The 26,733-nt window shown below is 43.7% G+C and overlaps 1 protein-coding gene and 1 long non-coding RNA gene across 2 annotated transcripts; one reads left to right on the forward strand and one right to left on the reverse strand.

Moving 5' to 3' along the window:
- The first annotated feature begins 19,579 nt into the window (after positions 1 to 19,579).
- On the forward strand, positions 19,580 to 20,946 carry LOC311260850. Its single transcript, XR_014623059.1, has 3 exons — positions 19,580 to 19,882; positions 20,029 to 20,211; positions 20,481 to 20,946. It is a non-coding gene; the product is annotated as an uncharacterized lncRNA (long non-coding RNA).
- Positions 20,947 to 21,446: 500 nt separating this feature from the next.
- On the reverse strand, positions 21,447 to 26,389 carry LOC311261270 (uncharacterized protein). Its single transcript, XM_084359762.1, has 5 exons — positions 24,870 to 26,389; positions 23,752 to 24,610; positions 23,453 to 23,627; positions 23,152 to 23,302; positions 21,447 to 22,080 (listed from the first exon to the last, which is right to left on the reverse strand). The coding sequence occupies exons 1-5, from the start codon at positions 25,573 to 25,575 to the stop codon at positions 21,986 to 21,988; spliced, it is 1,986 nt and encodes a 661-aa protein (XP_084215888.1). The 5' UTR covers positions 25,576 to 26,389; the 3' UTR covers positions 21,447 to 21,985.
- Positions 26,390 to 26,733: the final 344 nt, after the last annotated feature.

Consider the following 26,733-nt stretch of genomic DNA (forward strand, 5'->3'; position numbering starts at 1 on the left):
AATAGACTGTTAGAATTTGTATTATGGCAAGAAAAAAGCAGCTAAGTAAAGAAAAACGAGTGGCCATCATTACTTTAAGAAATGAAGGTCAGTCAGTCCGAAAAATTGGGAAAACTTTGAAAGTGTCCCCAAGTGCAGTCGCAAAAACCATCAAGCGCTACAAAGAAACTGGCTCACATGAGGACCGCCCCAGGAAAGGAAAACCAAGAGTCACCTCTGCTGCGGAGGATAAGTTCATCCGAGTCACCAGCCTCAGAAATCGCAGGTTAACAGCAGCTCAGATTAGAGACCAGGTCAATGCCACACAGAGTTCTAGCAGCAGACACATCTCTAGAACAACTGTTAAGAGGAGACTGTGTGAATCAGGCCTTCATGGTAGAATAGCTGCTAGGAAACCACTGCTAAGGACAGGCAACAAGCAGAAGAGACTTGTTTGGGCTAAAGAACACAAGGAATGGACATTAGACCAGTGGAAATCTGTGCTTTGGTCTGATGAGTCCAAATTTGAGATCTTTGGTTCCACCCACCGTGTCTTTGTGCGACGCAGAAAAGGTGAACGGATGGACTCTACATGCCTGGTTCCCACCGTGAAGCATGGAGGAGGAGGTGTGATGGTGTGGGGGTGCTTTGCTGGTGACACTGTTGGGGATTTATTCAAAATTGAAGGCATACTGAACCAGCATGGCTACCACAGCATCTTGCAGCGGGATGCTATTCCATCCGGTTTGCGTTTAGTTGGACCATCATTTTTCAACAGGACAATGACCCCAAACACACCTCCAGGCTGTGTAAGGGCTATTTGACCAAGAAGGAGAGTGATGGGGTGCTGCGCCAGATGACCTGGCCTCCACAGTCACCGGACCTGAACCCAATCGAGATGGTTTGGGGTGAGCTGGACCGCAGAGTGAAGACAAGAGGGCCAACAAGTGCTAAGCATCTCTGGGAACTCCTTCAAGACTGTTGGAAGACCATTTCAGGTGACTACCTCTTGAAGCTCATCAAGAGAATGCCAAGAGTGTGCGAAGCAGTAATCAAAGCAAAGGGTGGCTACTTTGAATAACCTAGAATATAAGACATATTTTCAGTTGTTTCACACTTTTTTGTTAAGTATATAATTCCACATGTGTTAATTCATAGTTTTGATGCCTTCAGTGTGAATCTACAATTTTCATAGTCATGAAAATAAAGAAAACTCTTTGAATGAGAAGGTGTGTCCAAACTTTTGGTCTGTACTGTATCACAGAGAACTTCAGACATGACAATCAACTTTGAGACTGTGGAGTGTTGGCAGCAGCAACATCATCAAGGCAACATCACTTTAGAGTGTGGGAAAAAACAAACAGTTGGAACAGTAAGTCCATCACAGTACAAGTGAGAAGCAACCACGTTTGATGTTCAGCGACAAGGTTCAAAGATGATTGCTGGCAGCTTCTGCTTAAGAGATGTCACTTTTGGGGTGGTTTTCTGACCATCTAATTTTAGGAACATCTTTTGAAATACTTCAAAAGTGTACTTCAGCTATCTCGGGTAGCTCAGATTGAGGGCATAGATGAGTCCCATCAGCAAGGCACAAGCCCTTGGTACCTCTGTCCCCTCAGTCATGATAGTTGCACTGGCTGGATCAGATGCTGTGGCGCCTTTAGTGACTAGGATCTTCATCACTTGACTCTCAAAATCTCCGATTTGGCCTTCAGCATCCTGGGTGCATAAATATCAGAACAAAATTTCAGTCTTCATTGTCATTTAGCTGGTATACCCAAACCTCTCATAGACTCTTATGTTAAGGGTTGGGAGAAAATACTGTATCAACTTGATGACTGTAGTCAAAATGCAAAAAAAAAATAATTTTTAAGTGATTTAGTTTTACCTACCAAATATTTGAAAAGATCCTCCTCCTTTTCCCCAAGATAAACCACTAGGCAGCGGATGGCAACCTCTCGGCGTGTCACAATAGTGTTTTTTTTAAGTTTTCAAATTATTGAAGGGTTTCATGTAGCATCTCAGGATTAGATTCCCAGAAGAAAAAAGGTAACATGGATGAATGAAATTTTCCTGAAAGGGGTCAATTTAGTTTGTTTTTTTTAATCCTAACTATGGAATCATGTACCTTAAGGAGTTCCATGATGTTCTAGATAAACCAATGGCATTAGGCTTGGTATGCACTGATCCAGATTTTCCATTAAAGTTGACTCCAGATTAGTGGTGGTGATCCTTTTATATTCTTCATTGATCTGTGTGACACAAAACGAAGCAACATGGGATAAGAGTTGTCAGAATTGAACTTTCATTCAGCTAAAACCATACTCCTGTCAACTTTTATTAAAAAAAACAAACAAAGAAAAACATTCACCTGTGCTGGAAGAAAAAGAGCAGGCCAACATTCCTTCAAGTCACTGACAGGTGGGGACAGGGTGACAACTTCCTGTCTGCGAATGGAAAATGTCCTTTCCATTTTCTCATTGATGATCTGGGAATTATTCCTCTTCTTTACTTCACTTAGGAGCTCCAGTCTTTCATGTTCCAAACTTTCTTGTGTTTCTCCCTGTGGATGAGGTGGCAACTAGTTCGCCTCACCCTTCCGTGCCTTCTTCACATTCTTAGCAGGCGTTTTTTCATTTGCTCGCTTCTTTTTTAGAGCATTCACATCAAGCTCAGGGCACCCAAGCCCTCTACGTTTGGCTCTATAATTGCCCATTTTAAATTTCAGTCTTTGTTGCCATCCGTAACATCCATTGTAGGACCCTGTTTCTTTCAGGCAAGGATGTTTTCAAATCAATGCTTGTTCGGCAAACTGTGCGGCTGTAGGATAGGCAACATACTCAAAAGATGCTTTCAGCTAATGTCTCAAGGACATCTGGAAGGATGGCAGTAGAGCTGAGTGGACTTCCATCTTTGTTGAAAGCTTCATTACCTGCTGCTAGCACAAGCTCTGTGTCATTACGGAAGCGTGGAATTGAAAATTCAGAAGGCCAACACTGAGAACGCCGATTACCGTGTTCAGGTGATGACAGCATCACTGTATCACAGGATTCAGATGAAGTACTGGCAGGCCGAATGGAGCTGCTGGATGCACTTGTGTTGAAGCTATCAAGGTCAGTTACAACCAAGTTGAATGAGCTGAGTTCAACAATATGAACAACCTTAATTGTGTCTTTGTGCTTGAGATCTCTTGTTGAGGTAAGAGAAAAAAAACTCCCCTCCAAAATCAGCATCCTTGTAATGCAAGGTAAACTTCCCCGGCTCCAACCCATATTTCTGTTGCACAACAGAGTGAAGCTCATCCACTGTCCCAGGAATTCCACTCGGCAATTCCAGCTTGTCAATCACATGGTCCTTAAGTATGAGGCGAAGTGCGGCAGCTGTATTCGGATGAGACGTTTGGGCATCTGTAACAGAAAACATAGCAACATGTGGATATTATAAACATCTTAGGCCCAAACTTTAGTTTGGCATACATTTTAAATTTTTCTTAGCTATTTGAGATTAGTAGAACCTGATAAACTTACCAGGAACATCAGCATCACCATCAGGCAACTCCACCTCCCTGTTGTATATTGCATTCAGCATTCTTTCAGCTCAGGAAATATTCCCTGAAAAGGTATTGCATAAGAAAAAGAAAAATATACAAGTAGTTCCTGATTAGCAGCATCATAGCTTTTTTCTTTTGCTAAAATTTGTCATATTTGTAGGCCATTATCACACTACAAATGCTATTGATCATAATGAGATTTCGTACCTTGTCTGCTATTGTCTTGGGGTCGCTTGTTGTTGGCTATGACATCTGCCATTTCATTTCACTACCACTAGATTGCAAAAAGACTGTGAGAAAAGGAGCATCCTGACAACAACACTTCAATCATTTAAATAAAGGAAGAAAATTAAAAGAGTTGGTAGCTTTATTGGGTTTGCGAGTGACCTGAATTGTTTGGAAAAACTGCTGCAAGCTGTTCTCCTGTGAAACTCCAGCAGTATTTTTTGTGGATTAAAAAACTACACCAAACTTCTCATCGACATGAGGGAGAGTAGATAATGTCTGAATTTTCATTTAAAGTGAACTATTCCTTTAAATATAGCCAGGATGTGTGTCACACTTTATGTGGTAGAACTGTGATTTTTAGACCATTTCACAATTTTATAGCAGTAGATGGAGAGAGGGTAGAAATGTAAATCTCCAATCATTTCTACTGTTACCCCAGAGCAACAGATAGCAGAATCACTGAGTTTGGGTCATCGTCAGGAAATTAAACAACCAAGGGTACAACCAAAGCTCAGCAGCTCTTTAAGAAATGTTTCCCTAAAAAATTTTTTTAAAAATAGCAGAAGCAACACACAGCAAATCCCTCTTGTGGAAATGGTATGCTCCAATTTAATCAGCGTGTCACAGCTTGGACTATAAAGCCAGCATAAATCTGACAAAAAGGAGCTATTACCAAGCGCCATCTATGGCAGGTAAATGTATCGCTTCAGAGTCACCATACGCTTCCCTGCAACAGTGTATGCTGCTAAAGGGAATAGGTCAGGCAACTGAGCTGGCTCAAGAACTTTGATGTTTTTTGTCTTTTCCGGCTCATAGCTTCCAAGATGTTCAGTGTACCAAGCATTTAAGCTTTCTACAACAAATCCTAGTTTGCCATGAACAACCACCATCTGAATCAGCTCTCCAAAATCTGGGAGGCCACTTGTTGAACCATTAGCTAAGATCATTCCAATGGTGTATCTAGTGCCACTATAACACACTGTGTTGGCCATCTGAACACTTAACTTACCAGGGAACTTTGTTTCCAAAGCTGTCTTGATGTCCTCTCAGCACAGTCAAGTTCACCTCTGACAGTTTTGTTACCTGCAATGAAGGTTGGACAACCTTACTGTCATGTAGATGATATGCAACCATCATCTGATGCTTCACTGAAAGGGACAGAAGAATGTTTCGAAAAGAGTGTGTATGTCTGACAACACGCTTAAAAAAGCTATGTTTAGCTTCAAACCGCATGGTCCAGAGTGACACAAGTGGTCCAAAAGCCTTAATCAGCTGAGGATAATGCTCTAGAAAATGATGTTTTGGAATAAGTCTTTGTTCGGGGAAAGCCTCACAGAATCTGTGTCGATGCTCAGAAATCTTACTGTCCAGGAAACAAACTGTCTCCTCTGAATGAACTGGGGCTAGGACAAGTTCAACTATGTCCTTGAGGTTGAGAAGAACCTGCCATGTTGGTTCACTCACTGGTATCTTTGTGCCAATAATGAGAGGAAGGAGCCGCAGTAAAGCCCAATTTTGTTTTTGCAGCAAAAGTTCAATGGTACTGGTTGTGGTGCATCCTTCTTATCTGCCCACCTATATGGAAACTGTTTGATTAATTTGTTCAGCTCTATGAGAGTGAAATATTTGCCCTTGATTAAGGCAGCTAGGCACAGTGCTAACTCTTTTGGTACAATACTTTCAAAAAGATCATGTAATAAATCAGGTGGGTAACCAGACACTACATCAAAATGTTCAAGTTTTTCTGTCAGTGGACACAGCTGCTTTACTACATAGCAATGGGACCCACCTGTACTCTCCTGTGCAGTCTGGACATGCACTCTGTGCTCTTCTTTTGTCCTGGGAGGAAATGTTCCTGTTCGAACTTCAGTTTCTTGAAACTGGGATCGTTCTCCAAGACACCACCTGCAGATGTATGAATTTAAGAAGCTCTCAACGAATCCACCAATGGAATGGGCACCCAAGTTGTCTGCAACAACAGAACAGACAGTACCTTTGACTCATCTGCCTAAAGAAGCAATGTTAAGTCCCTCCTCTTCATCATTAGCTTTGCAGAGAATGGCTAAAAAGATTGAAGTCAGTGAAGATCGGAGCAATGGTGGCACATTAGCAAGAACCCAATAAACAGCAGTGACTTTGTGCTTTTTTCTCTATGTTCCAAGGGGATTGCACACTTCAAATTCATCCACATATAGATTGAGAGCAATGGCTAGATTGTTTTCTGAGAACAATTTATTAGCTTTAAAGTGTGTGCCATCATGAAATGACTTGTAATGGATTTCAGAGTTGCTTTGTGCTTCTTTACCACTGTTTATCAAGTAGTCCTGGATCTCCTTCTTCTTCAAAATCTCAGATAAGGACTTAAGAATAGGTACATACTGGAAACTCTTTCGCTCCCTAACATTAAGCACATATTCAACAGGTTCCACCACAGAGAAATTCTTTTGAAAATACTTCTTTCTCTTGTAGGCAGTGGACAGAGGGCCATCACTTTTCAACGCCAGGCTGATGGGGTTGAATTCACAGAGCTCTGTCACCATCTCAGAGATCACTGAATCACCTAGCTGACAATTATGCTTCTCTAAGCATGACTGTAAAATCTCTTTCATGATAGGACCTGAAGCTGAGCCAGAAATAAAGTTTAGCTCTTCCACCACCTCATCAATACACCTGTTGGGCACATTGTGTTGAGGCAAACTGTGATTTGTGAATTTGGGCTATACAAATAAAATTTGATTTGATTTGATTTGATTAAATATGCTTTGTAATTTCAGAAAGAGATGGGCTAGATTTGCTTCAATTAAGTAAGGCAGTTCTTTCATTTCTTCATCATAAACCTCTCCTCTCTCAAAATCTTCCTCATCAGTAGGATCATCCCCTGCATTTACAGGATTCACATACCTGTGTAAAAGCTCTGCCTTGAAATCATCCAAAGAGTGAGGAGTGTGTTTCCGGCTCCTATGAGAGGCAAATGTACCATGAATGGTAGTTTTGAAATGGCAGTTTTCAAAAACACGTGACAGTTTCTTACTTTTTTAAATGACGGCCAATATGCTCAAAGTACTCCCTTTCTGTGGAGATGGTGCTTAAAGTGCAACATGGACATTTAAAAGACAAGACATCATTTGCTTTCACTGTTTCATGAGATGAATGACTTCTTGACATGTGTGATTTAAGGCTGGCCCATGTTTTGAAAGAGCAATAACATTCCCAATAAAGACATGGCAGAAATTCTCCACTATGCACATGCCGCAGTCTATAATGTTTCAATAACTCAGTCTTTCTGGGGGTTACAATCCAATTTCAGTGAAAAACACTCTATAATTTAAAAGTATCTCCAATGTCTTGTGCTGCAATAAGTTCCTATTTTAAGTTTTTCTACTGTATTTTACAAGTATGTCATTTACAAATCTAAAATCTTTTGGATCTCGCAATCACTGTTTAGAGAATTCCCATACATACCAGACACAAATGAAATTATTTACCAATTTTTTTTTCAAAAAGCAAGCAAGTAAAAAGCCCAGCCAACTACGGTGACTCTACACTTACAACACAAAATATTGCTGAAAATGCTGGTGGTGAGAAATCTATTAATTTTACATGTTATTATTGCTTGATAATGAAAATTGCCTAGAAATTAAGTGTTTGGCAAGAGTGGACTTACATTGACCAACATGTGTGGGAAAAACTCAAGATGAAATTAGTTTTAAAATGCTCAGCTGAGATAGCATTAAAGTTACCAATTAACAAGATTAGGACCACTGGAGACCCACTGACTAAAAAAGGGCAACGTCACTAATACAACGTTAGATATCTATAACCGATCAACCAAAAAACAAAAAAAAAGTGGAACAATGTTAACTAGATAGCAGTTAGTTGCCGTTAGCCGTTGCTTCAGAAAATGGTGGTCCGCCTACACTTGACAACGATAAGACCAACCTTGCTTAACTAAAACAGTTGAGCTGGATGGAAATCACCTTACATATTTTTCATGCTGAACGATATACAATCAAACAACATAATATATGCCAAGATGGCTTTAAATTGTGATTAGGAGTCCCTCTCCAATAAATTACCTGCGTGACAAAATGGCGCTCCCTTCACAGACTTGTGGAGACAGCTAACGTTAGCTAAACAGCTACACAGCTCAAACTAATGACTATAGCATACATATAGTTCGTGTTGAACGATGTATGCAAATCAACAACCTATCACTAGAATATTTACCAGGATGGCAACAGTATTCAGTACTCACCTTTCCGTCGACATTTACCCATGGATATCCACGCGTGAAGAAAGTCCCGTGAGATGTCAAGAATGGGATGCACTGAAGGCCAGTCATTTCGGACTCTCATGGAGGCCGCCACAAGTACTCACAAGATAGATATTTTAGTTGAGCCAGCTCAATATTGTGACTTGTCGAGCTGACGCAACATTGTGCATTCAAATTACGTATAAAAATAAGTTAAGATTTTCTTAAAATTTTCAAGTTGGTTTGACTTGCTGGATGTAGCAAACTTAAATGTTTATACTGAAATTGCATTGTTTATTTTAAGCTGGAATTACTACCCCCTTGCATGATTTTTTAGAGTGCAGAGAGGCCGAGAGAATAGGGAAGGATTTTCAGAACAGAGTAGGATTCACAGATTGTAGAGACGTCAGTTTTAGCGATGTGTCACTCTTTGAAAATGCTTTAGACTGTAAGATTGTTGCGTTTAAGTCAAAGACACCCGCACCCTCGTTAAAATTTAACACGGCAACTCCTAAAAAAGACAAAACAGTGTATCTTTTTCTCCATGAAAATCATTACTATGGCATAAAAAATCTAAAGTCTTTCTTGGGCACTTCTTACGTCTGTCACCATTGCTACACAGGATACGACAGCGTATGCAGTCATCGCTGTTGGGATCACTGCTCTGTGTGTTTAGACCCCGGATGTTGTAAAATGAAATTTTAGCCCGTTTCATGCGCAGACTGTCACCGTACGTGTCGTTCGGATTACTGTATGAGGGAGCATAAAGAGCAGGTGGAGAGAGCAAGTACGAATCCGCGACAAGCCCCCACCACCACCACCACCCGTAGCCAGTGCGATTTGTATAAACAATGCAGAGATTGCTTCAAGTTATGGTACAGAGGAATAGATGGTGATTGTAAACCTCACTTGTGCGAAAAACTTAAATGTAAAATATGTGGAGAAGTACTTGGGGTGGGCAATGAGAAAAAAAAAATCACCTTCGTTACATTCAACCACTAAAACCCGACACAGATCACAACCAAAACATTGTTTTTTATGACTCTGAAACGTACACAGACCAGACTTCCGTGCACAAGCCCTTTCTGGTGTGCGTAAAAACCTTGAATGGAGACAAATGGAGCGCTTGTGGCGCATCGTGCGCCACCGATTTTGTTCTGCATTTCAGAAAACCAGTTCTCAATGCTATGATAGCTCTAGGAATAAAACCTTCAATTATTATGCAGCGGAGTAAAGTGGTTTGTTTTTCAGAACCGGATTTTCAGCAAAAATACATAGATTCTCTGTGTTTTTTAAGCATGCCTCTCTCTGCGATGCCCAGGGCTCTGGGTTTTGAAGATAAAGTTAAAGGTTATTTTCCTCACTGATTTAGCTCAAAGGCAGCTTTAAAGTACATGGGTCCTTTTCCTTCACCCCGAGCTTACGACACAGAGCGCATGATGGTAGAAGGAAAACTTCATTTTGAGACGTGGTACGAGAAGGTGCGTCACGGCGTGTTTAACTTTGCAAACGAGTCGCTCCTTTATTGTGAAAATGATGTGGACATTCTCGCAGAAGCTTGCACGACTTTTAGAAATGGCTTCATAGAGGAGACGGGGGTAGATCCAGTGGCGTTTTCTTGCAGAGGCCAAGGGAAGCCAGGCTTCCTCACTTTTTCTGAATATAACCGTCATTTCATAAAAACACTTTTTTAACAGTCTACGTAATCCTGTGTTGTGAGCTCTGTCGTCTCCTCCTCGTCTCTCTTCATTCATTATTGAACGTTTTATCATGTGTAAAACAGCGCCCCTCTAAATGTTACGTGGTGAATGAGCGTTGAAAACATGGTACTGCACTCTGTTGGCTGTGAGGAGGCCAAGCTGAATTGGCCTCCCATGGTGAAAAAAAAAAAGAATGATTAACCAATCAGGTGAGGCTATTGTCACGACACTGCTCCCCTGTGATTGGTCAGGACATTGTCAAGGGAAGCCGCGAACTCATTGGCATCACGCCAATCAAATCACAGTATGTCATCATCATCGTCTTTGAGTGAAATAGCGGAAGATTGATTTGTGTTGATATCTCGGTAAGCTAGCAAACATTTTAAGCGCAATTATGGAGGGTGGCGATTTGGAGTATTTAGTAAAAAATTATTTTACTAAACTGCCTCTACAGCAGCAACTCCGAATTAAATCTGATGGCAGGCCAACACCAAAGCTAGAGCTCCGTACTGAAAGGAAGAAAGGTTTTCGGAGTTTCAGTGAGGAGAACTACGTCCGCACCGAGTGGCTAGCTGGTAGCGCCAAACTTCAGCGGCTATTTTGCTGGCCCTGTCTCCTTTTTGACAAGGATTCCTGCTCTCTGAACAATCCCTGGGTTACCACAGGATTCACCGACCTTGCCAACCTGTCTCGGGCAATTGAAAGGCACGGTAAATCAAAAAATCACATCGACTGTGCTGTGAAACTGAAGCTGTTTGGACGCGTCAGGATTAATGCGGCACTGGATTTGGCAAAAAGTCTGAGCACAAAGAAGCACAATGAGCAGGTGAAGAAAAACCGGGATATTTTAACTCGACTCATCATTGCAGCCCTGTACCTTGCGCGCCAAGAGCAAGCCTTCAGGGGGCACAATGAGGCCGCTGGCAGCGCAAACCGGGGCAATTTTGTGGAGTTGGTGCATGCTTTTGCGGAGTTTGACAACACTCTTGCAGAGCACTTGGGCTCGTCAACAGTCTTCAGCGGTATGTCAAACACCATACAAAATGACATCATCGAAAGCATCGCTCACATTATCCAGGATGAGACTGATAAAGAAATACGCAAGTCCCCATTCATCGCTGTACAAGTGGATGACACGTCAGACATATCCAACAAGTGCCAACTGACTGTCATAATCAGATATGTCAATGAGAAAGGCAATGTGTGTGAACGTTTTCTAGGCTTTTATGATGTCAGCGCAGATAGAGATGCAAAAGCCATAACATCAGTTGTGATGACAGCCATCGGAAACTACAGCCCCACAAACAAACTCATTTGTCAGACCTACGATGGCGCAAGCTGTATGAGTGGACAGCACGGTGGCGTGCAGGCTTTAGTGAAAGCGCACTGCCCCAACGCGTTGTTCATCCACTGCTATGCACACAAGCTTAATTTGGTTTTAGCACAAGGCACAAATAACATCCAACCAGCCAAACTGTTTTTTGCCGAGCTTGATGCCTTTCACAATTTTTTCTCACGATCATGTAAAAGATCAGCATTGTTGTGTGAGGTGGACCGGGCTGTGCGTGTACCAGGAGGTTCTGCTGTGAGGTGGAACTTTAAAAGCCGCGCGGTACATGCCATCCATGAGGGACGCACATCGCTCTGTGTGGCTTTTGACAGGATCCTGACAGAACCGGGATGGGACAAGGACACTATTGCCCAAAGTGCAGCCTTGAAGCAAAAACTTGAGAATTTTGATTTCTCCTTCCTGCTCGGGGTCTTTCAGTCCATTTTCGGCCTCACAGAACCACTTTTTCAGGTTCTGCAAAACAAGACGGCGGACATAAAAAAATGCCAGGATCGGATCAACAGCACGATCAGTGCTCTCAAAGCCACGAGAACAAGCGAGACGTTTACTGGCATTTATGAGGAAACAGTCCAGGCAGTCGGAGAACCTGTGCCCCGACGTAAACGTCGTCGCCGCGGCTGGGAGGATCTGGAACAGGGAGTTAACCAGCACCAAGACGGAGACGAGGACACTGTTTCATCTTTCCGACGTCTGTACTTTGAGATTGTTGACAGTATAGTACTGCACATGACCCAGAGATTCGCCGACATGGAGCGCCTGAGTTTTTTTCGGGTACTGGACCACACATCATTTGCATTGTTCTGCAAGCCTGCTGCATTCCCCAGCAGTGAGTTGGCTCAGCTGATCAGCTCCTATCCAGTCTTCGATGAGCAGAAATTGAGAAATTAGCTGCACACGGTGTACAACAACAAGTTGTTCCACAAGCCACCAACAGAGCTTCTGCACCTGCTCATTGAGGATGACCTACAGGGCACACTCTCCGAGGTCTTCAAACTGCTGCAGCTCATGCTCACGATACCGGCTACCAGCACATCAGCAGAGCGCTCATTTTCCTGTCTAAAGAGGATCAAGACCTATCTGAGGAACACATGTGGACAGGACAGGCTTGTCAACTTGGCCAAGATATCCATTGACTCTGTTGTTGTGGAGGACCTAAAGGCCAGTGGAAAGTTCTTCGACATGGTCATTGATCACTTTGCCACCATGAGAGACAGGAGAATGGCCTTCCTCTTCAAATAGGGTGAGCAAAACGCTTTTTTCCCCTGTGCGCAGCTTAATAGTTACTGAACTGCCCAATTAGCAATGTGTGTTATTTTTGATGTGATTATAGTCCTTATTGTGTCTTGCTTGCTTTGATTAAGCAGTACGTGAGTCCACTGAAGTTGTTGTTTTTTATGTGGAGAAAATTAGCACCACGGACAGCGGCCGTGACGGGCCGGGCTGTCTGAATACGTCAGGTGTGCTGTTTATAGCCACTGGTACTGGGTTGTTGTGTTGCTGTATAATGAACATTTACATTTATTATTATATATATGAACGATAAGGAAAAGTGAAAAGCATTTGTGTATCTCACATAGAGCGTACAAGTCGTGTTTGACGTGGACGTAAAACTTAACGGCTTCTGATTGAGTGTGTGTGCGTGTGTGCGTGCGTGTGTATGAGTGAGTGACTGAGGGTGAGAGACAGAGCGCATCGGGTGCTCAAAGTGTCGGTTAGATAACAAGCGTGTGTAAGTCCTGGTAAAATGATGCTGGGCGCTCTAATAGTTCGTCCGACTACATGAAATAGCAACATATAAATTGCAACATACGATTTTCTGCCCCCACCCCTGTAAAACATACACAGCTTAGAGGTTGTGTCTCACTTGGCTTCCTCGGAAATTTTCCCCACGCCACGCCATTGGGTAGATCCCTTCAGCCGCTCCACCATAGCTTCGGCCTGTATCAAAGTGTATGTCACCCGTGTATGTCACACGCTGGCCACCCCCCCCCCCCCCCGACCACTACAGAAGGCAGTTCAAATCATTCTCTCACAGCAGCATACAGTGGTTAGAGTGGGTGTCTCACCGAGAGGGCATTTTTATTCGTCACGTGCTTAACAAGGGTGAAAAACAGTTTGACTCGTACTGGGTGGACGGTTACGCAGAGTGGGGAAATGAAAAATATGCGTGGGAATTTCTGGGCTGTTTTTATCACGGCTGCCCGTTGTGTTTCCAGCCTCAGGACCGCTGTCCGCTCACCCGCACCACTTTCGAAGGGCTTCATTCGAGCACCATGACGAGATTAGAAACGCTACAATCCGTGTACGGGGTAAAAGTGATAGTTATGAGGGAGCATAGATGGAATGAGATGAAAAAGAATGACGCGAGCGTGATAAAGTTCCTCGAGCGCTACGACCCTCCGCAACCGCTACTCCCCCGCGAAGCTCTGTACGGGGGGAGGACCTGCGCCATGAGGCTGAGACACAAGGCTGAACAGGATGAGAGCGTGCGTTACGTAGACGTCACGTCTCTCTACCCATCAATTACCCTTATCCCCTGGGTCACCCTGAAATAATTCACAAAGATTTTAAAGATCCGCGCTCCTACTTTGGGTTAATCAGAGCCGCTGTGTATCCGCCAAGGGGTTTGTATTTTCCCGTTTTACCTTACAGAACACAAGCGGGTAAACTGGTGTTTACACTGTGCCGCACCTGCTCGGAGCTGAATGCTCAGAGCAGACCCTGTTGTCATGACGACGAGGCCAGAGCTTTAAAGGGGGTTTGGGTCACTCCAGAATTTAATAGAGTTGAGCCGGATACTCGGCTGAAACGAGTATCCGGTACGGATAAAGCACTTTTGCCGAGTGCGAGTATTATACGAGTTATACGAGTCAATATCTGTGCTCGGATTGAATGAAAATCCTCATTGGGGAGCTGACTGTGTCTGCGTTCTGTGATAAGCTACAGCGCCCCTCCCCCTGCACACATGCAGATGTGTTGTTGTGTCCGCTCTGCTCACTCACACACAGAACAGCTCTCTGTCTCTCCCTCAGTCACTCAGGTTCGCGGGTCGTTTTCCGTTAATGTTTAGGGTTTCTTCAGCTTCAGGTTGTTATTACTTAGGTTGGTACTTACTTATGAACCAGTAGAGTTCTGGTAAACGTGGGTTCGTTCAGACGTGGTGCCGACTCGCGTTGCGTCTCTGCCTGTTGGAGATTTTTATTTTTTAAATTTTTTTAACCGTCATCTGGCTGCCTGGCTCTAACCATTTTTTTTTTTTTTTACTTCACGCACGGTGTCCGACACTTTCTTGCTGTATTTCGTGAAAAAAATAAAGCTAGTAGTGGTATAAATATTGCAAATTAAGCTAGCATACACACACACACACACACACACACACACACACTCTCTCTCTCTCTCTCTCTCTCTCTCTCTCTCTCCACCTCCCTCTCTCTGCCAATTGTCGGGAGTTTTTTTTTTTTCTTTAAACCGTCTGCTGGCTCTAACCCCCCCCTCTCTGTCACTCTCTTATTCACTCACACACACACACACACACACACCTGGTGTGGAAAAAAAAAAAAAATCTAAAAAAAAAAAAAAATCACACTGATCGTAAAAAAAAATTAAAGTTAAAAGAAGAAAGTTATTGTTGAGTATGAAAACTCTTTCATTACATTTGACTTGATAATTGCAACCGCATGTGTTGCATTAATTGTTGCAAAACTTGTTCTGTAAATAGTTCGTTTGCTATCGTGATCAAAACCATTGATCTGAAGCTCAATGCTGATGCTGTCCTGTAAATGGTTTTCTAATCAGCAATAAATAACAATTTTCTGATCAACCCATATCAATTGCATGCTTAAAATAACATACCGGTTAAAGCCTCGCTCATTTCAAGACAACCCGACCCACTTCCTGGTTAAATCCCGCCCACTTCTGGGTTAGGCCCGCCCACTCCGAGTACAGATACAGATACAGATCATTCATATGGTTAACAGATACAGATACAGATACAGATAATGCTGTACTCGCTCATCCCTAATATTTTCTGATCCTCTACCAGTAGTAGTAATATTCCTTTCTGATCCACACTCCAGTTCAGAAGGTGGCGGTAATGCACACCTAAAAGTTGTTTGCCAACTGCCATAAAACACTAAAAGAAGAAGAAGAAGAAGAAGGAAACAGCAGAGTGGACATGGGCGAAGAAAATGGGGCTCAGCAGCAGTCCGCTTCCCTGAGGGAATTCCTCCTTCTGTAGGAATGATCCTCTTCTGGATCTGGAACATGTTTGGTAAACACGTAGCGGTCTGTGGCTTGTAACGTGGGCTGGTGAAGGGGAAGGTGATGGTCCACTTTAGTGCGGGTATCTCCGGTTACTCAAGAGACGGCAGGCAACATGTGGCGGTTTTTGCACTGCACTTTTATTCATATTGTACTGACCATACCATGCTAGGTCTCTACGGCACTAATGTTACAGGCATACATGCGAATGAACACAGGCCGAGATTCTTCTACCAACACTTACAAAATAAAAACAAAATAAAAAGGGAAGTCTTCGCTCTGTTGGCGGTATCCTTTTTCATGGGGAGCGGAAATACACCTCCTTTTCTTCATCGTACAGGTCACATTACTCATTAAACAAAAGGAGGCGGATTACATTAAATAACTCTGACTGTTACAGGCTCTTCCAGCCAGGTTGAAGACTGTGGCCTAGGCGAAGGTAGAATCCAAACATTTGGGTGCTTCCTTTCAGTAACTGCTTCCAGCAACGCGTTACGATGGGACTGGGACTTAGAGGATAACTACCGTTTTTTACAACCTGGACCTTATTTCTAGCATAAATATGATCATTTACTCACCCAGATAACTTTGGCGTCATTTGGCATCGTTCGGACGAAATTAGATCCAGTGGAGCGCTGCGTATATCCATATAATGTGAGTGATCCAGGCACCGAAGCGCAGCCTCTATGAGCATTATCTGCCACGAAACTAGTTCATTTCACCAATATTTTGTTACGATACGCTAGTGCTATTCCCCTCTGAGTCCGGGCTTGTCTGTTGTCAACATCCGGGGTCTGTAGGTTGACCTACTACCTCTGACCTGGAAGATGAAGAAGTCATCTCCGAGCTGCGCGCGCACCTGCGACAGCTGACTTGTTTACCTGTAGCTGCTACTGCTAGTTTGACCCCGGATGTTGATAACAGCCAACCCCGGACTCAGAGGGGAATAGCACTAGCGTATCGTGACGAAATATTGGTGAAATGAACTAGTTTCGTGGCAGATAATGTGTTATATAGAGGCTGTGTTTCGGTGCCCCGTCACTCGCATTATATGAATATATCGGCGCTACACTGGATCTAATTTCGTCCGAACGACTTCAAATGACACCAAAGTTATCTGGGTTAGTAAATGATCATATATTTTGCTAGAAATAAGGTCCAGGTTGTAAAAAACGGTAGTTATCCTTTAAGATATCTCTGTGCATCAGGCTGTCGCGCTGGAACTGATGGTGCGTTCAGGCACTTTCAAACCTGGGGAAATGTAACAGCCATGTATAACTGACTGGACACCAGGTTTGGCAAACTTTTCCTTTGTTTCCAGGCTTTGTTGGTGCACGGAGGCAGGATATTAGGCTTTGTTTTACATGCAGGCCACTCTATTGTTAGGAACACGTGGTGAGGTCCCAACAACTGCAAATGATAATGTGGATTCACCTTCACATAAATCAATGTCCGTATCCCCTGGGCTGTCCGAGTACTATGTGAATCGAGGGTCGAAGGACAGAGGGTGTCGTCTCTGTACAGATTGTAAAGCCCTCTGAGGCAAACTGTGATTTGTGAATTTGGGCTATACAAATAAAATTTGATTTGATTTGATTTGATTTGTGTGCAGTTAGAAAAGAAGCACTAGTCCGAGAGTAACTTTTAACACGTCTTTACTTCTCTCGCGCATTTCTACAACAACAACATTGCAACACCGCCTGGTGCTTTCTGGCTCTTCGTCTTCAATCATGTAACATCATCAACATAGCTGTGCCACCTAGTGACCTGGAATAGTAATAGCTTTTCAGAACACAACATTTCCCCCTTTCTTAAAAATGTTACTTCTATATGAAATCAAGTGGGGTAACAGCAAAAAGTTTCCAAACACAACTATTAACTGTAGTGATAACCCAGATGTCACTTCACCTATAACAATTAGCAGAACACATTTTTTCTTTTTTTTCAGAACACTACTACTGCAACAGCATATATTTGTCTTCCTATTTTCTGCTTTAAGCACTGTTACTACAACAGATTATAAGTCCCTCTACTCTCAAGTAACATAGTCTTTGAGCCACTCTGGCAGCTTCGCTGGCTCCTGTTTGGTACAGTGTCACTTGGAGCAGGCTCCTCGGGCCTCTGTTCAGCAGCTGGAAGAGTGAAGGTCTCAGGCAACACTGACAGGTGTGAAGCATCCCAAGTCTTCCCATCAGTGAGTGAGTAGCTGTGAGGTCCTTTCTGCCGTATCACTTTATGAGGCTCACTGAACTTGGACCTCCCTTTCTTGACATGCACAGGGTTTCTCACCATGCACAAGGCTTCCTGGGTGTAGCTTAGGAGCCTTGGCATGTCTCTTGGCATCGGTGTATGTTTTCATGTTTAGTTGTTTCTTTTTGACTCTGTCTCTCAGTTCATGGTCTCGAGCAGCTGTGACTTTGGGTTGGACAGAGAGTTTAGTTCTCATCTTTCTTCCATACATGAGCTTGAAGGGTGATATCCCCGTGGTTGCATGTGGTGTAGCTCTATAGACTTGAAGGAATTCAGTGATATGAGCTTTCCATGGAGCTTTCTCTCTCTCTGCAGTAAGGATGCTTTCCTTTAACACCCTATTCAGCCTCTCTATTGCCCCACTTCCTTCTGGATGATAGATCGTGGTCCTGATGTGTTGGATATCTCGTTCTTCCAGAAAAAAGGACAGTTCTGAGGAGGTAAACTGTGGGCCATTATCTGTCAACACAGTTATGGGGTTCCACTTTTGGCTAAACACAGTACTCATGAAGCGAATCAGTGTAGCAGTAGTGCACTGTGGAATAAAACACACTTCTGGCCACTTTGAGTAATAGTCCACAACAATCCTTTCCCCCTCGCCCGGAGCACTGTAAGCGCGCGGATTTAAAGTTTTGATATTAATGCTAAACGAACATGTCATACATTGAGTCATTGCAGCCCATTGACAGGGAGAGGTACGTTAAAAAAATAACTTTGATAGGATCGGATTCTTGTCCGTATCTTATTAAAGAGTGGACGAATGATCCGACTGAATGGCCTGAAGTGTCATTCCCTGACATCTTCTGCTACCTGGTTGAATCACCCGGTAAGAGGCAAAATCATGTTAACTGATGAATTAAACCTCACATAATTTCTATGTCTGACAAGGAAATTAGCACGTTTTAGTGAATTTGTTCACCAAACAATGGTTGTTATTGCTTAATAGCCATCATGAGCTGCATACATATTGGTTATTGACGACTCGGTATATCACGCAGGGATTTACACACGCAGCAGCCTAAAGAACTATCGGTCCCTGGAGGCACACAACTTTTTTTCGAGTGGCTTTGTTGGAGTTGTGCTTCACCATAAACCACCTTCCTCGGATACCTACCTGTTCCGAAGTGATGTAAAGCCGTCCTGGAGGGTGACAGAGAAGCCGCACCAGACGTGGGTCGCAGTTAAGGGAGAGGGTACTATCATCGCTGCCCACTGCAACTGCATGGCAGGGTACGTTTGTGAATGTGTTCATTGATTTGTTTCTCTCTCTCTCTCTCTCTCTCTCTGCATCACCTGGTGATCACCACCTGGTGACATTTCTTTTGGACGGGCAGTAGGCCTATATGTAAAATCTTAGTCCCAATATCTTTAGTGATCTAGAGCTAATGGATATTTTTTTCCTTCCTTTTCAGTCTTGGTGAAAGTTGTTCCCATGTGGCTGCTGTTCTTTTTAAATTAGAGGCTTGTGTCCGCATGGGGATCAACAAAGTGCCATGCACAAGCAAAGCCTGTGAGTGGAACAAGACGTGTGTTAAAAAGATTGAGCCTGCCCTTGTTGCAGAGACAACTTTTTACACAGAGGACAAGGCCTCAAAAAAAGGAAAAGGAAAGCCCCTATCCCAAAAGCCTCTTCATCACAGCAGCAGCAGTTCCTCACTATGCTGGCTGACAGATCACCTGACGCTGTGGTATTAAATAGTTTCATGGATTTTTCCAGGCCTTTTAAGAAGCCATGGTGTTTCAGCCAACATGAGGTGACTGAGGAGGAGATTGAAAATGTGGAGAGAGCAACCATCCTTCAGGCATCCTGTGTGCAATGGCATCAAGAGCGGGTTGGTCGTATTACAGGCTCCATAGCCCACTGTGTCTTAACAGCTACAGAACATCCTAGCAAGTCACTGATCAACACCATATGTGAACAAAGGCACAGGCCAATAATGAAGCCCTGGATTCAGTGGGGGAGACACCATGAGCAAGATGCCATTGGCACTTATCAATATACTCTTGGAGCTGGGAGTCCCACAGCCAACCTGTCCTCCACCATTTACATCTGTGCCCCAGTAGATGCACCACATCAGAACCTGGTCATCAGAAAGGCTGGCTTCCGCATCTGCCAAACTATGCCATACCTGGGGGTTTCATGTGATGGCTATGTTTCCTGTGACTGCTGTGGTGAGGGTGTTATAGAGGCTAAGTGTCCTTACAGGTGGGGGCAAGACACCTCTACTGGGTACCAACAGTGGCTTGAGGACAAAAGAGGACATCTGGAAAGCCTGACAAGCTTAAAGAGGAGCCATGCATATTTCACTCAGGTATTTCAATATTTCACCTGCATATACCTGCACACCTCTAATAAGTCTGCAACATTTTGTGCAATTATCCAAGATAATTATCCACAGATGGCATACTATCTATAATGTAAATATTAGTGTTATGATGATTGCATTGCATTTGATAGGTCCAAATGCAGATGTTTGTTACCAAACGGGTGTATGCAGACTTCATCACTTGGACTCCTCAGACCTGCCTGATATTCAGAGTACAAAGAGATGAGGACTTCATCAGTGGTGCCATTAATGTGATGCAAACATTTTGGTCACAACACATACTCCACAAACTTCAGGAGCTGAAAGATGCACAGGTAGGTGGTTGAATTTCATATCAGTGTAAAAATGGCAACAAATAAGTCACTGTGACTGAGAGTTACATATTTATTTATTTTTATTTATTTACCAATTCATTTTGAAGCATATTATAGCTATTTCATTCAGTATCAACATAGACTAGACTATATGTACAAAATCAAATATCACAAAGCCTATACATTTATTTACAACATGAAAACAGACATACTTTTCAAAGGGGGTGTACTCATTTATGCTAAGCACTGTATATGTTTCTGCTAAGTAGGCAGAACACAGTCCAGTCGAAAGCAGCACAGGGAGTGACCCATCAGGCAACACAAGTGGCAGCAGAACATCAGGCAACAGAGGCAGAGTGACAGGCAACAGAGGCAGAGTGACAGGCAACACAAGTGGCAGCAGAACATCAGGCAACAGAGGCAGAGTGTCAGGCAACAGAGGCAGAGTGACAGGCAACACAAGTGGCAGCAGAACATCAGGCAACAGAGGCAGAGTGTCAGGCAACAGAGGCAGAGTGACAGGCAACAGAGGCAGAGTGACAGGCATCAGAGGCAGAGTGACAGGCAACAGAGGCAGAGTGTCAGGCAACAGAGGCAGAGTGACAGGCAACACAAGTGGCAGCAGAACATCAGGCAACAGAGGCAGAGTGTCAGGCAACAGAGGCAGAGTGACAGGCAACAGAGGCAGAGTGTCAGGCAACAGAGGCAGAGTGACAGGCAACAGAGGCAGAGTGACAGGCAACACAAGTGGCAGCAGAACATCAGGCAACAGGCAGAGTGACAGGCAACAGAGGCAGAGTGACAGGCAACAGAGGCAGAGTGACAGGCATCAGAGGCAGAGTGACAGGCAACAGAGGCAGAGTGACAGGCAACAGAGGCAGAGTGACAGGCATCAGAGGCAGAGTGACAGGCAACAGAGGCAGAGTGTCAGGCAACAGAGGCAGAGTGACAGGCAACAGAGGCAGAGTGTCAGGCATCAGAGGCAGAGTGACAGGCAACAGAGGCAGAGTGACAGGCATCAGAGGCAGAGTGACAGGCATCAGAGGCAGAGTGACAGGCAACAGAGGCAGAGTGACAGGCATCAGAGGCAGAGTGACAGGCATCAGAGGCAGAGTGACAGGCATCAGAGGCAGAGTGACAGGCAACAGAGGCAGAGTGACAGGCATCAGAGGCAGAGTGACAGGCAACAGAGGCAGAGTGACAGGCAACAGAGGCAGAGTGACAGGCATCAGAGGCAGAGTGTCAGGCATCAGAGGCAGAGTGACAGGCATCAGAGGCAGAGTGACAGGCAACAGAGGCAGAGTGTCAGGCAACAGAGGCAGAGTGACAGGCAACAGAGGCAGAGTGTCAGGCAACAGAGGCAGAGTGACAGGCAACAGAGGCAGAGTGTCAGGCAACAGAGGCAGAGTGTCAGGCAACAGAGGCTGAGTGACAGGCAACAGAGGCAGAGTGACAGGCATCAGAGGCAGGGTGACAGGGTGTGCAGCAGCAGAGCAGCACTGAGAGAAGTTCAGGGACCTTTGGAAAGACAAACAACAGGTGGTTTTGATTAGAAAGATCCATTATGTCTCCACTGAAACCTGATAAATGGCACAATTGGAACAATAATGACTTCTTTGTTGTATAAAAAAGTTGCATAAAATATTGTTCTCTGATGCTCATTATTAAATTACTGCACATTGATTTTGTTCTTACTCTCAGATTCTGTAACGGTTGTACATAACACTGCCAGACAAGTTCATTAGTGCTGCACAGACATGCACAATTCTGTCAATCATGGCCTCTTCTCTCTTCTGTCTTTCATCCTGCGCAGAGGAAGTGGGCAATCCAGAATGTGGTACCGGCTCTTCAGGGCACCAATTACTCTCTCTGCAGACCACATATCACATATTTGTTGTTAAAATGCTGTTTATCTACATTGTTATGTTTGAGTTTCACAGGAGTAGCACAGTTGACCGTTATATCATATCATCATTGCATTGTGTCCTATAATTAGTGTTTCTTTTTCATGTTTAAGTGAAGAAAGATCCCTGTTAACTTCCTGTTATCCTGTTCTCTTGATATTGCACTAAATGTGAACAATAGTTCAATGTATTTAAATATAGAATGACATGTTTATAAGATAAAATGTTGTCTTAAAGGATAACTACCACTTTTTACAACCTGGACCTTATTTCTAGCAAAATATATGATCATTTACTCACCCAGATAACTTTGGTGTCAGTTGAAGTCATTCGGACGAAATTAGATCCAGTGTAGCGCCGTATATCCATATAATGCGAGTGACGGGGCAGCGACACACAGCCTCTATATAACACATTATCTGCCACGAAACTAGTTCATTTCACCAATATTTTGTTACGATACGCTAGTGCTATTCCCCTCTGAGTCCGGGCTCGTCTGTTATCAACATCCGGGGTCAAACTAGCAGTAGCAGCTACAGGTCAACAAGCCGGGCTGTCGTGGGTGCGCGCGCAGCTCAGAGACGACATCTTCCAGGTCAGAGGTAGTAGGTCAACCTACAGACCCCGGATGTTGACAATAGACGAGCCCGGACTCAGAGGGGAATAGCACTAGCGTATCGTAACAAAATATTGGTGAAATGAACTAGTTTCGTGGCAGATAATGCGTTATATAGAGGCTGTGCTTCGGTGCCCGGATCACTTGCATTAAATGGATATACGCGGCGCTAGTTATCTGGGTGAGTAAATGATCATATATTTTGCTAGAAATAAGGTCCAGGTTGTAAAAAACGGTAGTTATCCTTTAAGACACCCTACAAAGTAGGGATTACACATGTACCCATTGATGTGATTAATTGAAATCTGAACCATGTCAGCGGCAAGTAGCAACAGTGATTTGATGATGCAGCACACTCTGAATACCAAAAATATTCAAATGTACATACTGTATGAATCTGACTGCTGACTCTATACTTACCAATGTGAATTCTGATGTTCGAAGTCACACGAGAATTTGCAACATCTTCGGCTGACAGTTGTTTTCGGCCCCTCGTGAAAGACGGTGTGATGAGCTGTGCACCCAGAACAGCAAAGTCATCCTTCAAAGTGAAGCCCCTGTCGGCTAAAATCTGAAATAAACATAACAAATACTTAAAAAACACTACTTTACTTCACCAGCAACTCAAAAATGGTAACTATGGGTAAATAATAAACTCACAAATAAGACTTAAATTAGAAGAAAAAAAAACAGTTCATAAAGCATACAGTGAAATTGTTACCTGATCTCCTGCATGGTGGAACTTCTGGGATAAGAAGTCCGAGTTCCTTACAATATGCACATCTGAAGCCCTCCCTCCCCAGCCTTTGGAGAGATATTCGATTGAGCCAGATGGGTGACATGCAATGAAGTACTTCACTGTTGTCCAGTTTTTGTACTTTGAGTAGGTGATAGCTCTGTGAGAAGAGACAGTCTTTAGTAATACTGATCTATACATTGTGTACATATACACAGACAGCCAGGTAAGTATTACAAAACCCCAACATTTTATGCATGCTATCAAAAAGAAAAATATCTCACCTTGTTTTCAGCTTCTTTGAGTGTTCAATTCTGATCTCAAAGCAGTCGATAATGGCAGTCACTCTAGGGTACTGGAAGAGAACCTCTGCTGGTACTGTGCTTCTGATACACTCTCTATCAGGCCATTTAATCAAAAAAGAAATTTTGGCGTACATCAAATCCAACCATCGGGAGAATACATCAAGGAAAGTGCTATGTGCCAGGTCAAATATTCCACACATCAAATCGGTTGAGGGGTTCTGCCGCAGTTTCACCAGAGTCATAAAGAGCTGGTCTTGTGTTGACAGCTTGGATGTTTTCAGTGACTTTACAAACTGTACCAGGTACTGATGAAGAGTGTCAAATACTGTCCATGACAAGCCTGTCATGAGTTTACATTTAGTGTCATTTTCTCTCACAGTGTTTACCGAAAATTTCAACGTCTCCAATTCTCTGATGGCTTCATCTCGCTCCTTCATGGCCTCATCTCTTTCTCTTCTTAAATTATACATTTCTTCATGAAGTTGTTCTCTCTCTAAATCCTGAAGAGGTATGGGAGCTTCTGATGTTGGGGATTCTGGTGCCGGGGCTTCTGGTGCTGGGGTCTCTGATGTTGAGGATTCTGGTGCTGGGGCCTCTGATGTTGAGGATTCTGGGGCTGGGGCCTCTGATGTTGAGGATTCTGGTGCTGGGGCCTCTGATGTTGGGGACTCTGGTGCTGGGGCATCTGATGTTGGGGATTTTGATTGGGCAGACTGAACACCCTCACGCTTCCTCCTTCTCTCCAGCCTCTGAAGTACTGACCTGGGAGACTTTGTCTTTCTATGTGGGAACAGCGAAGGTATGTAGTCTGGGTGGGCTATGTCCTCGTTTTTTAAGCCTAGGGCAAGACAGTTCACAAACGAAATGAGAAGGGGATAGAAAGGGAGATAATGAAATACATTTTAACTGCAGAAAGCTCAGAAGCTACCACCAGTGTTGTTTGCATAGCTGTGTTTTTTTATACTCGTTAGCTTTTGTAACGAGGCAAGGTAGCCTGCATAAGTAGTTAGTTAACTTATATTAAAACTAGTAATTGAACATTCATGTTAACTGCGAAACAATCTAACACTGTTATTATGTGAATAACGTTGTCATACCTGTAACGAAGTGCTGACTACAGACGTACACATGTTTGGATTTTGGATCCCACAGGTGGCCAAACTCATCCTCCTGACGGATCGCTTGAAGCCACCGGGTTCTTCTCCTAGGCTCTGTGCTTCGGTTTGGCAAAATATAAAACTTAAGATGTTGGTTTTTTATCTTATTTGTTGTGCAAAAGGGCACACAGCAGCTCCTGGGCATTGTTGAAACTGGTTTGTTTTCCCCCTCGGCGCGAACCGGATGTGACGTTTTGTGGGCGTTCCCTTGCTTGCCGACTGTATCTATCGTAGGTGGAGGCGGAGCTGTGGTGGTAGGTGGAGGTGAGGCTGTAATGGCAGGCGGAGGTGTAAGGGTTATCTCCCTGACTTTCTGTTCTGCTTTGAGTATCACTCTGTTTCCCATGATGACAATGTCCAGTGCTTTGGTTAAGTCCAACCCCAGCAGTAGTGAACCTGACTCCACAATGTTAAAGGAGACTGGGGCAGATTGTCCATCATGATGTATCTGTGTGTCTAGTATACCCAGCACTGGAATTTTCTGTCTTGAGTATGTCACCAGGGGAATCTTTGCTTTTCTCAGGGACATGTGACTGAATGAGTTTTCATAAACATGAGCTGGCAATATTGAAACTGATGATCCATTATCCACTATCATCTGACATGGCAGCATATTTGGGGATGTGCCTAATTCCACTTCACACATTATTTTCTTCTCCACTGGTGCAGCATCCTGCAGAAATAATACAGTCAGCTCAGGTATAACAACCTCCCCCACTTCATGTTTTTGACATGAGCGACAGACTTTTGCAAAGTGTCCAGTCTTTCCACATGATTTGCATACTTTGTTTGTAGCAGGGCATATTGTAGAATTTGCCAGGTGTTTGTCTGAGTCACATCTGTAACATTTGCGTGTGTGTGCAGACTTTATTTCAGATTTTCCTTGGCCACCTGCGCTGTTGGGACACCCGCCTTCCCTCTTTGGCAGCTTTTTAATCTCCTGGACTGGCGTTTCACTGTTTGAGATTCCACTTGGTTTGCAATCTGTATGGCTTTGAAGTCACACAATGCCAGCATCTCACGTAGAGCGGAGACGTACTGCGCCATTGTTTCATCATGTCTCTGCGCTAGTTGGCGGAACTTATGTCTCTCAGCAATCACCTTTATTTTCTGCACAAAATGCGCTCGCAAGGCAGCTACAGCCTCGGCATATGAGGTACCTGTGTCAGGCAATGTGTAGAAAATCCTCTGTGCTTCAGTACCGACGCTGTGCAGCAGTACAGCTCGTTGTCGGGCCACTCATTTCCTTCCATGTCAATTACAAGCAGGTAATTTTCAAACATTTTTAGCAATGTTTCAAAAGGCATTGCAGGTTCTCCGGGACATTGGAGGAATGTAGGGGGCAAAGGTGTAGTAGCCACGGCCATCCTTGTTGCCAATTTGTTGTGTGCAGTTAGAAAAGAAGCACTAGTCCGAGAGTAACTTTTAACACATCTTTACTTCTCTCGCGCATTTCTACAACAACAACAACATTGCAACACTTCCTGGCTCTTCTTCAATCATGTAACATCATCAACATAGCTGTGCCACCTAGTGACCTGGGGGGTATTCCAGAAAGGAGGTTCAACAAACTCTGAGTCTATCCCTGAACTCTGAGTTGACTCACCCTGTGAAGTGAAACTCTGAGTTTTCAGTTCCAGAACAGCTGATCTGAGTTAGGTAAGTCGACTCTGAGTATGTTAACTCTGAGTTGAGCTCGTGCCTGACGACTAGTAAAAAGCCATCATCAATGGAGCTCCGATACTGTGATTCACCATGGCAACAGGGGAGAAAACAGGAAGCAGACATTTTCTGGGAAAAAAAG

This window comes from Pagrus pagrus (assembly GCF_965226575.1).
Source record: "Pagrus pagrus genome assembly, chromosome: 8".
NCBI lineage: Eukaryota > Metazoa > Chordata > Actinopteri > Spariformes > Sparidae > Pagrus > Pagrus pagrus.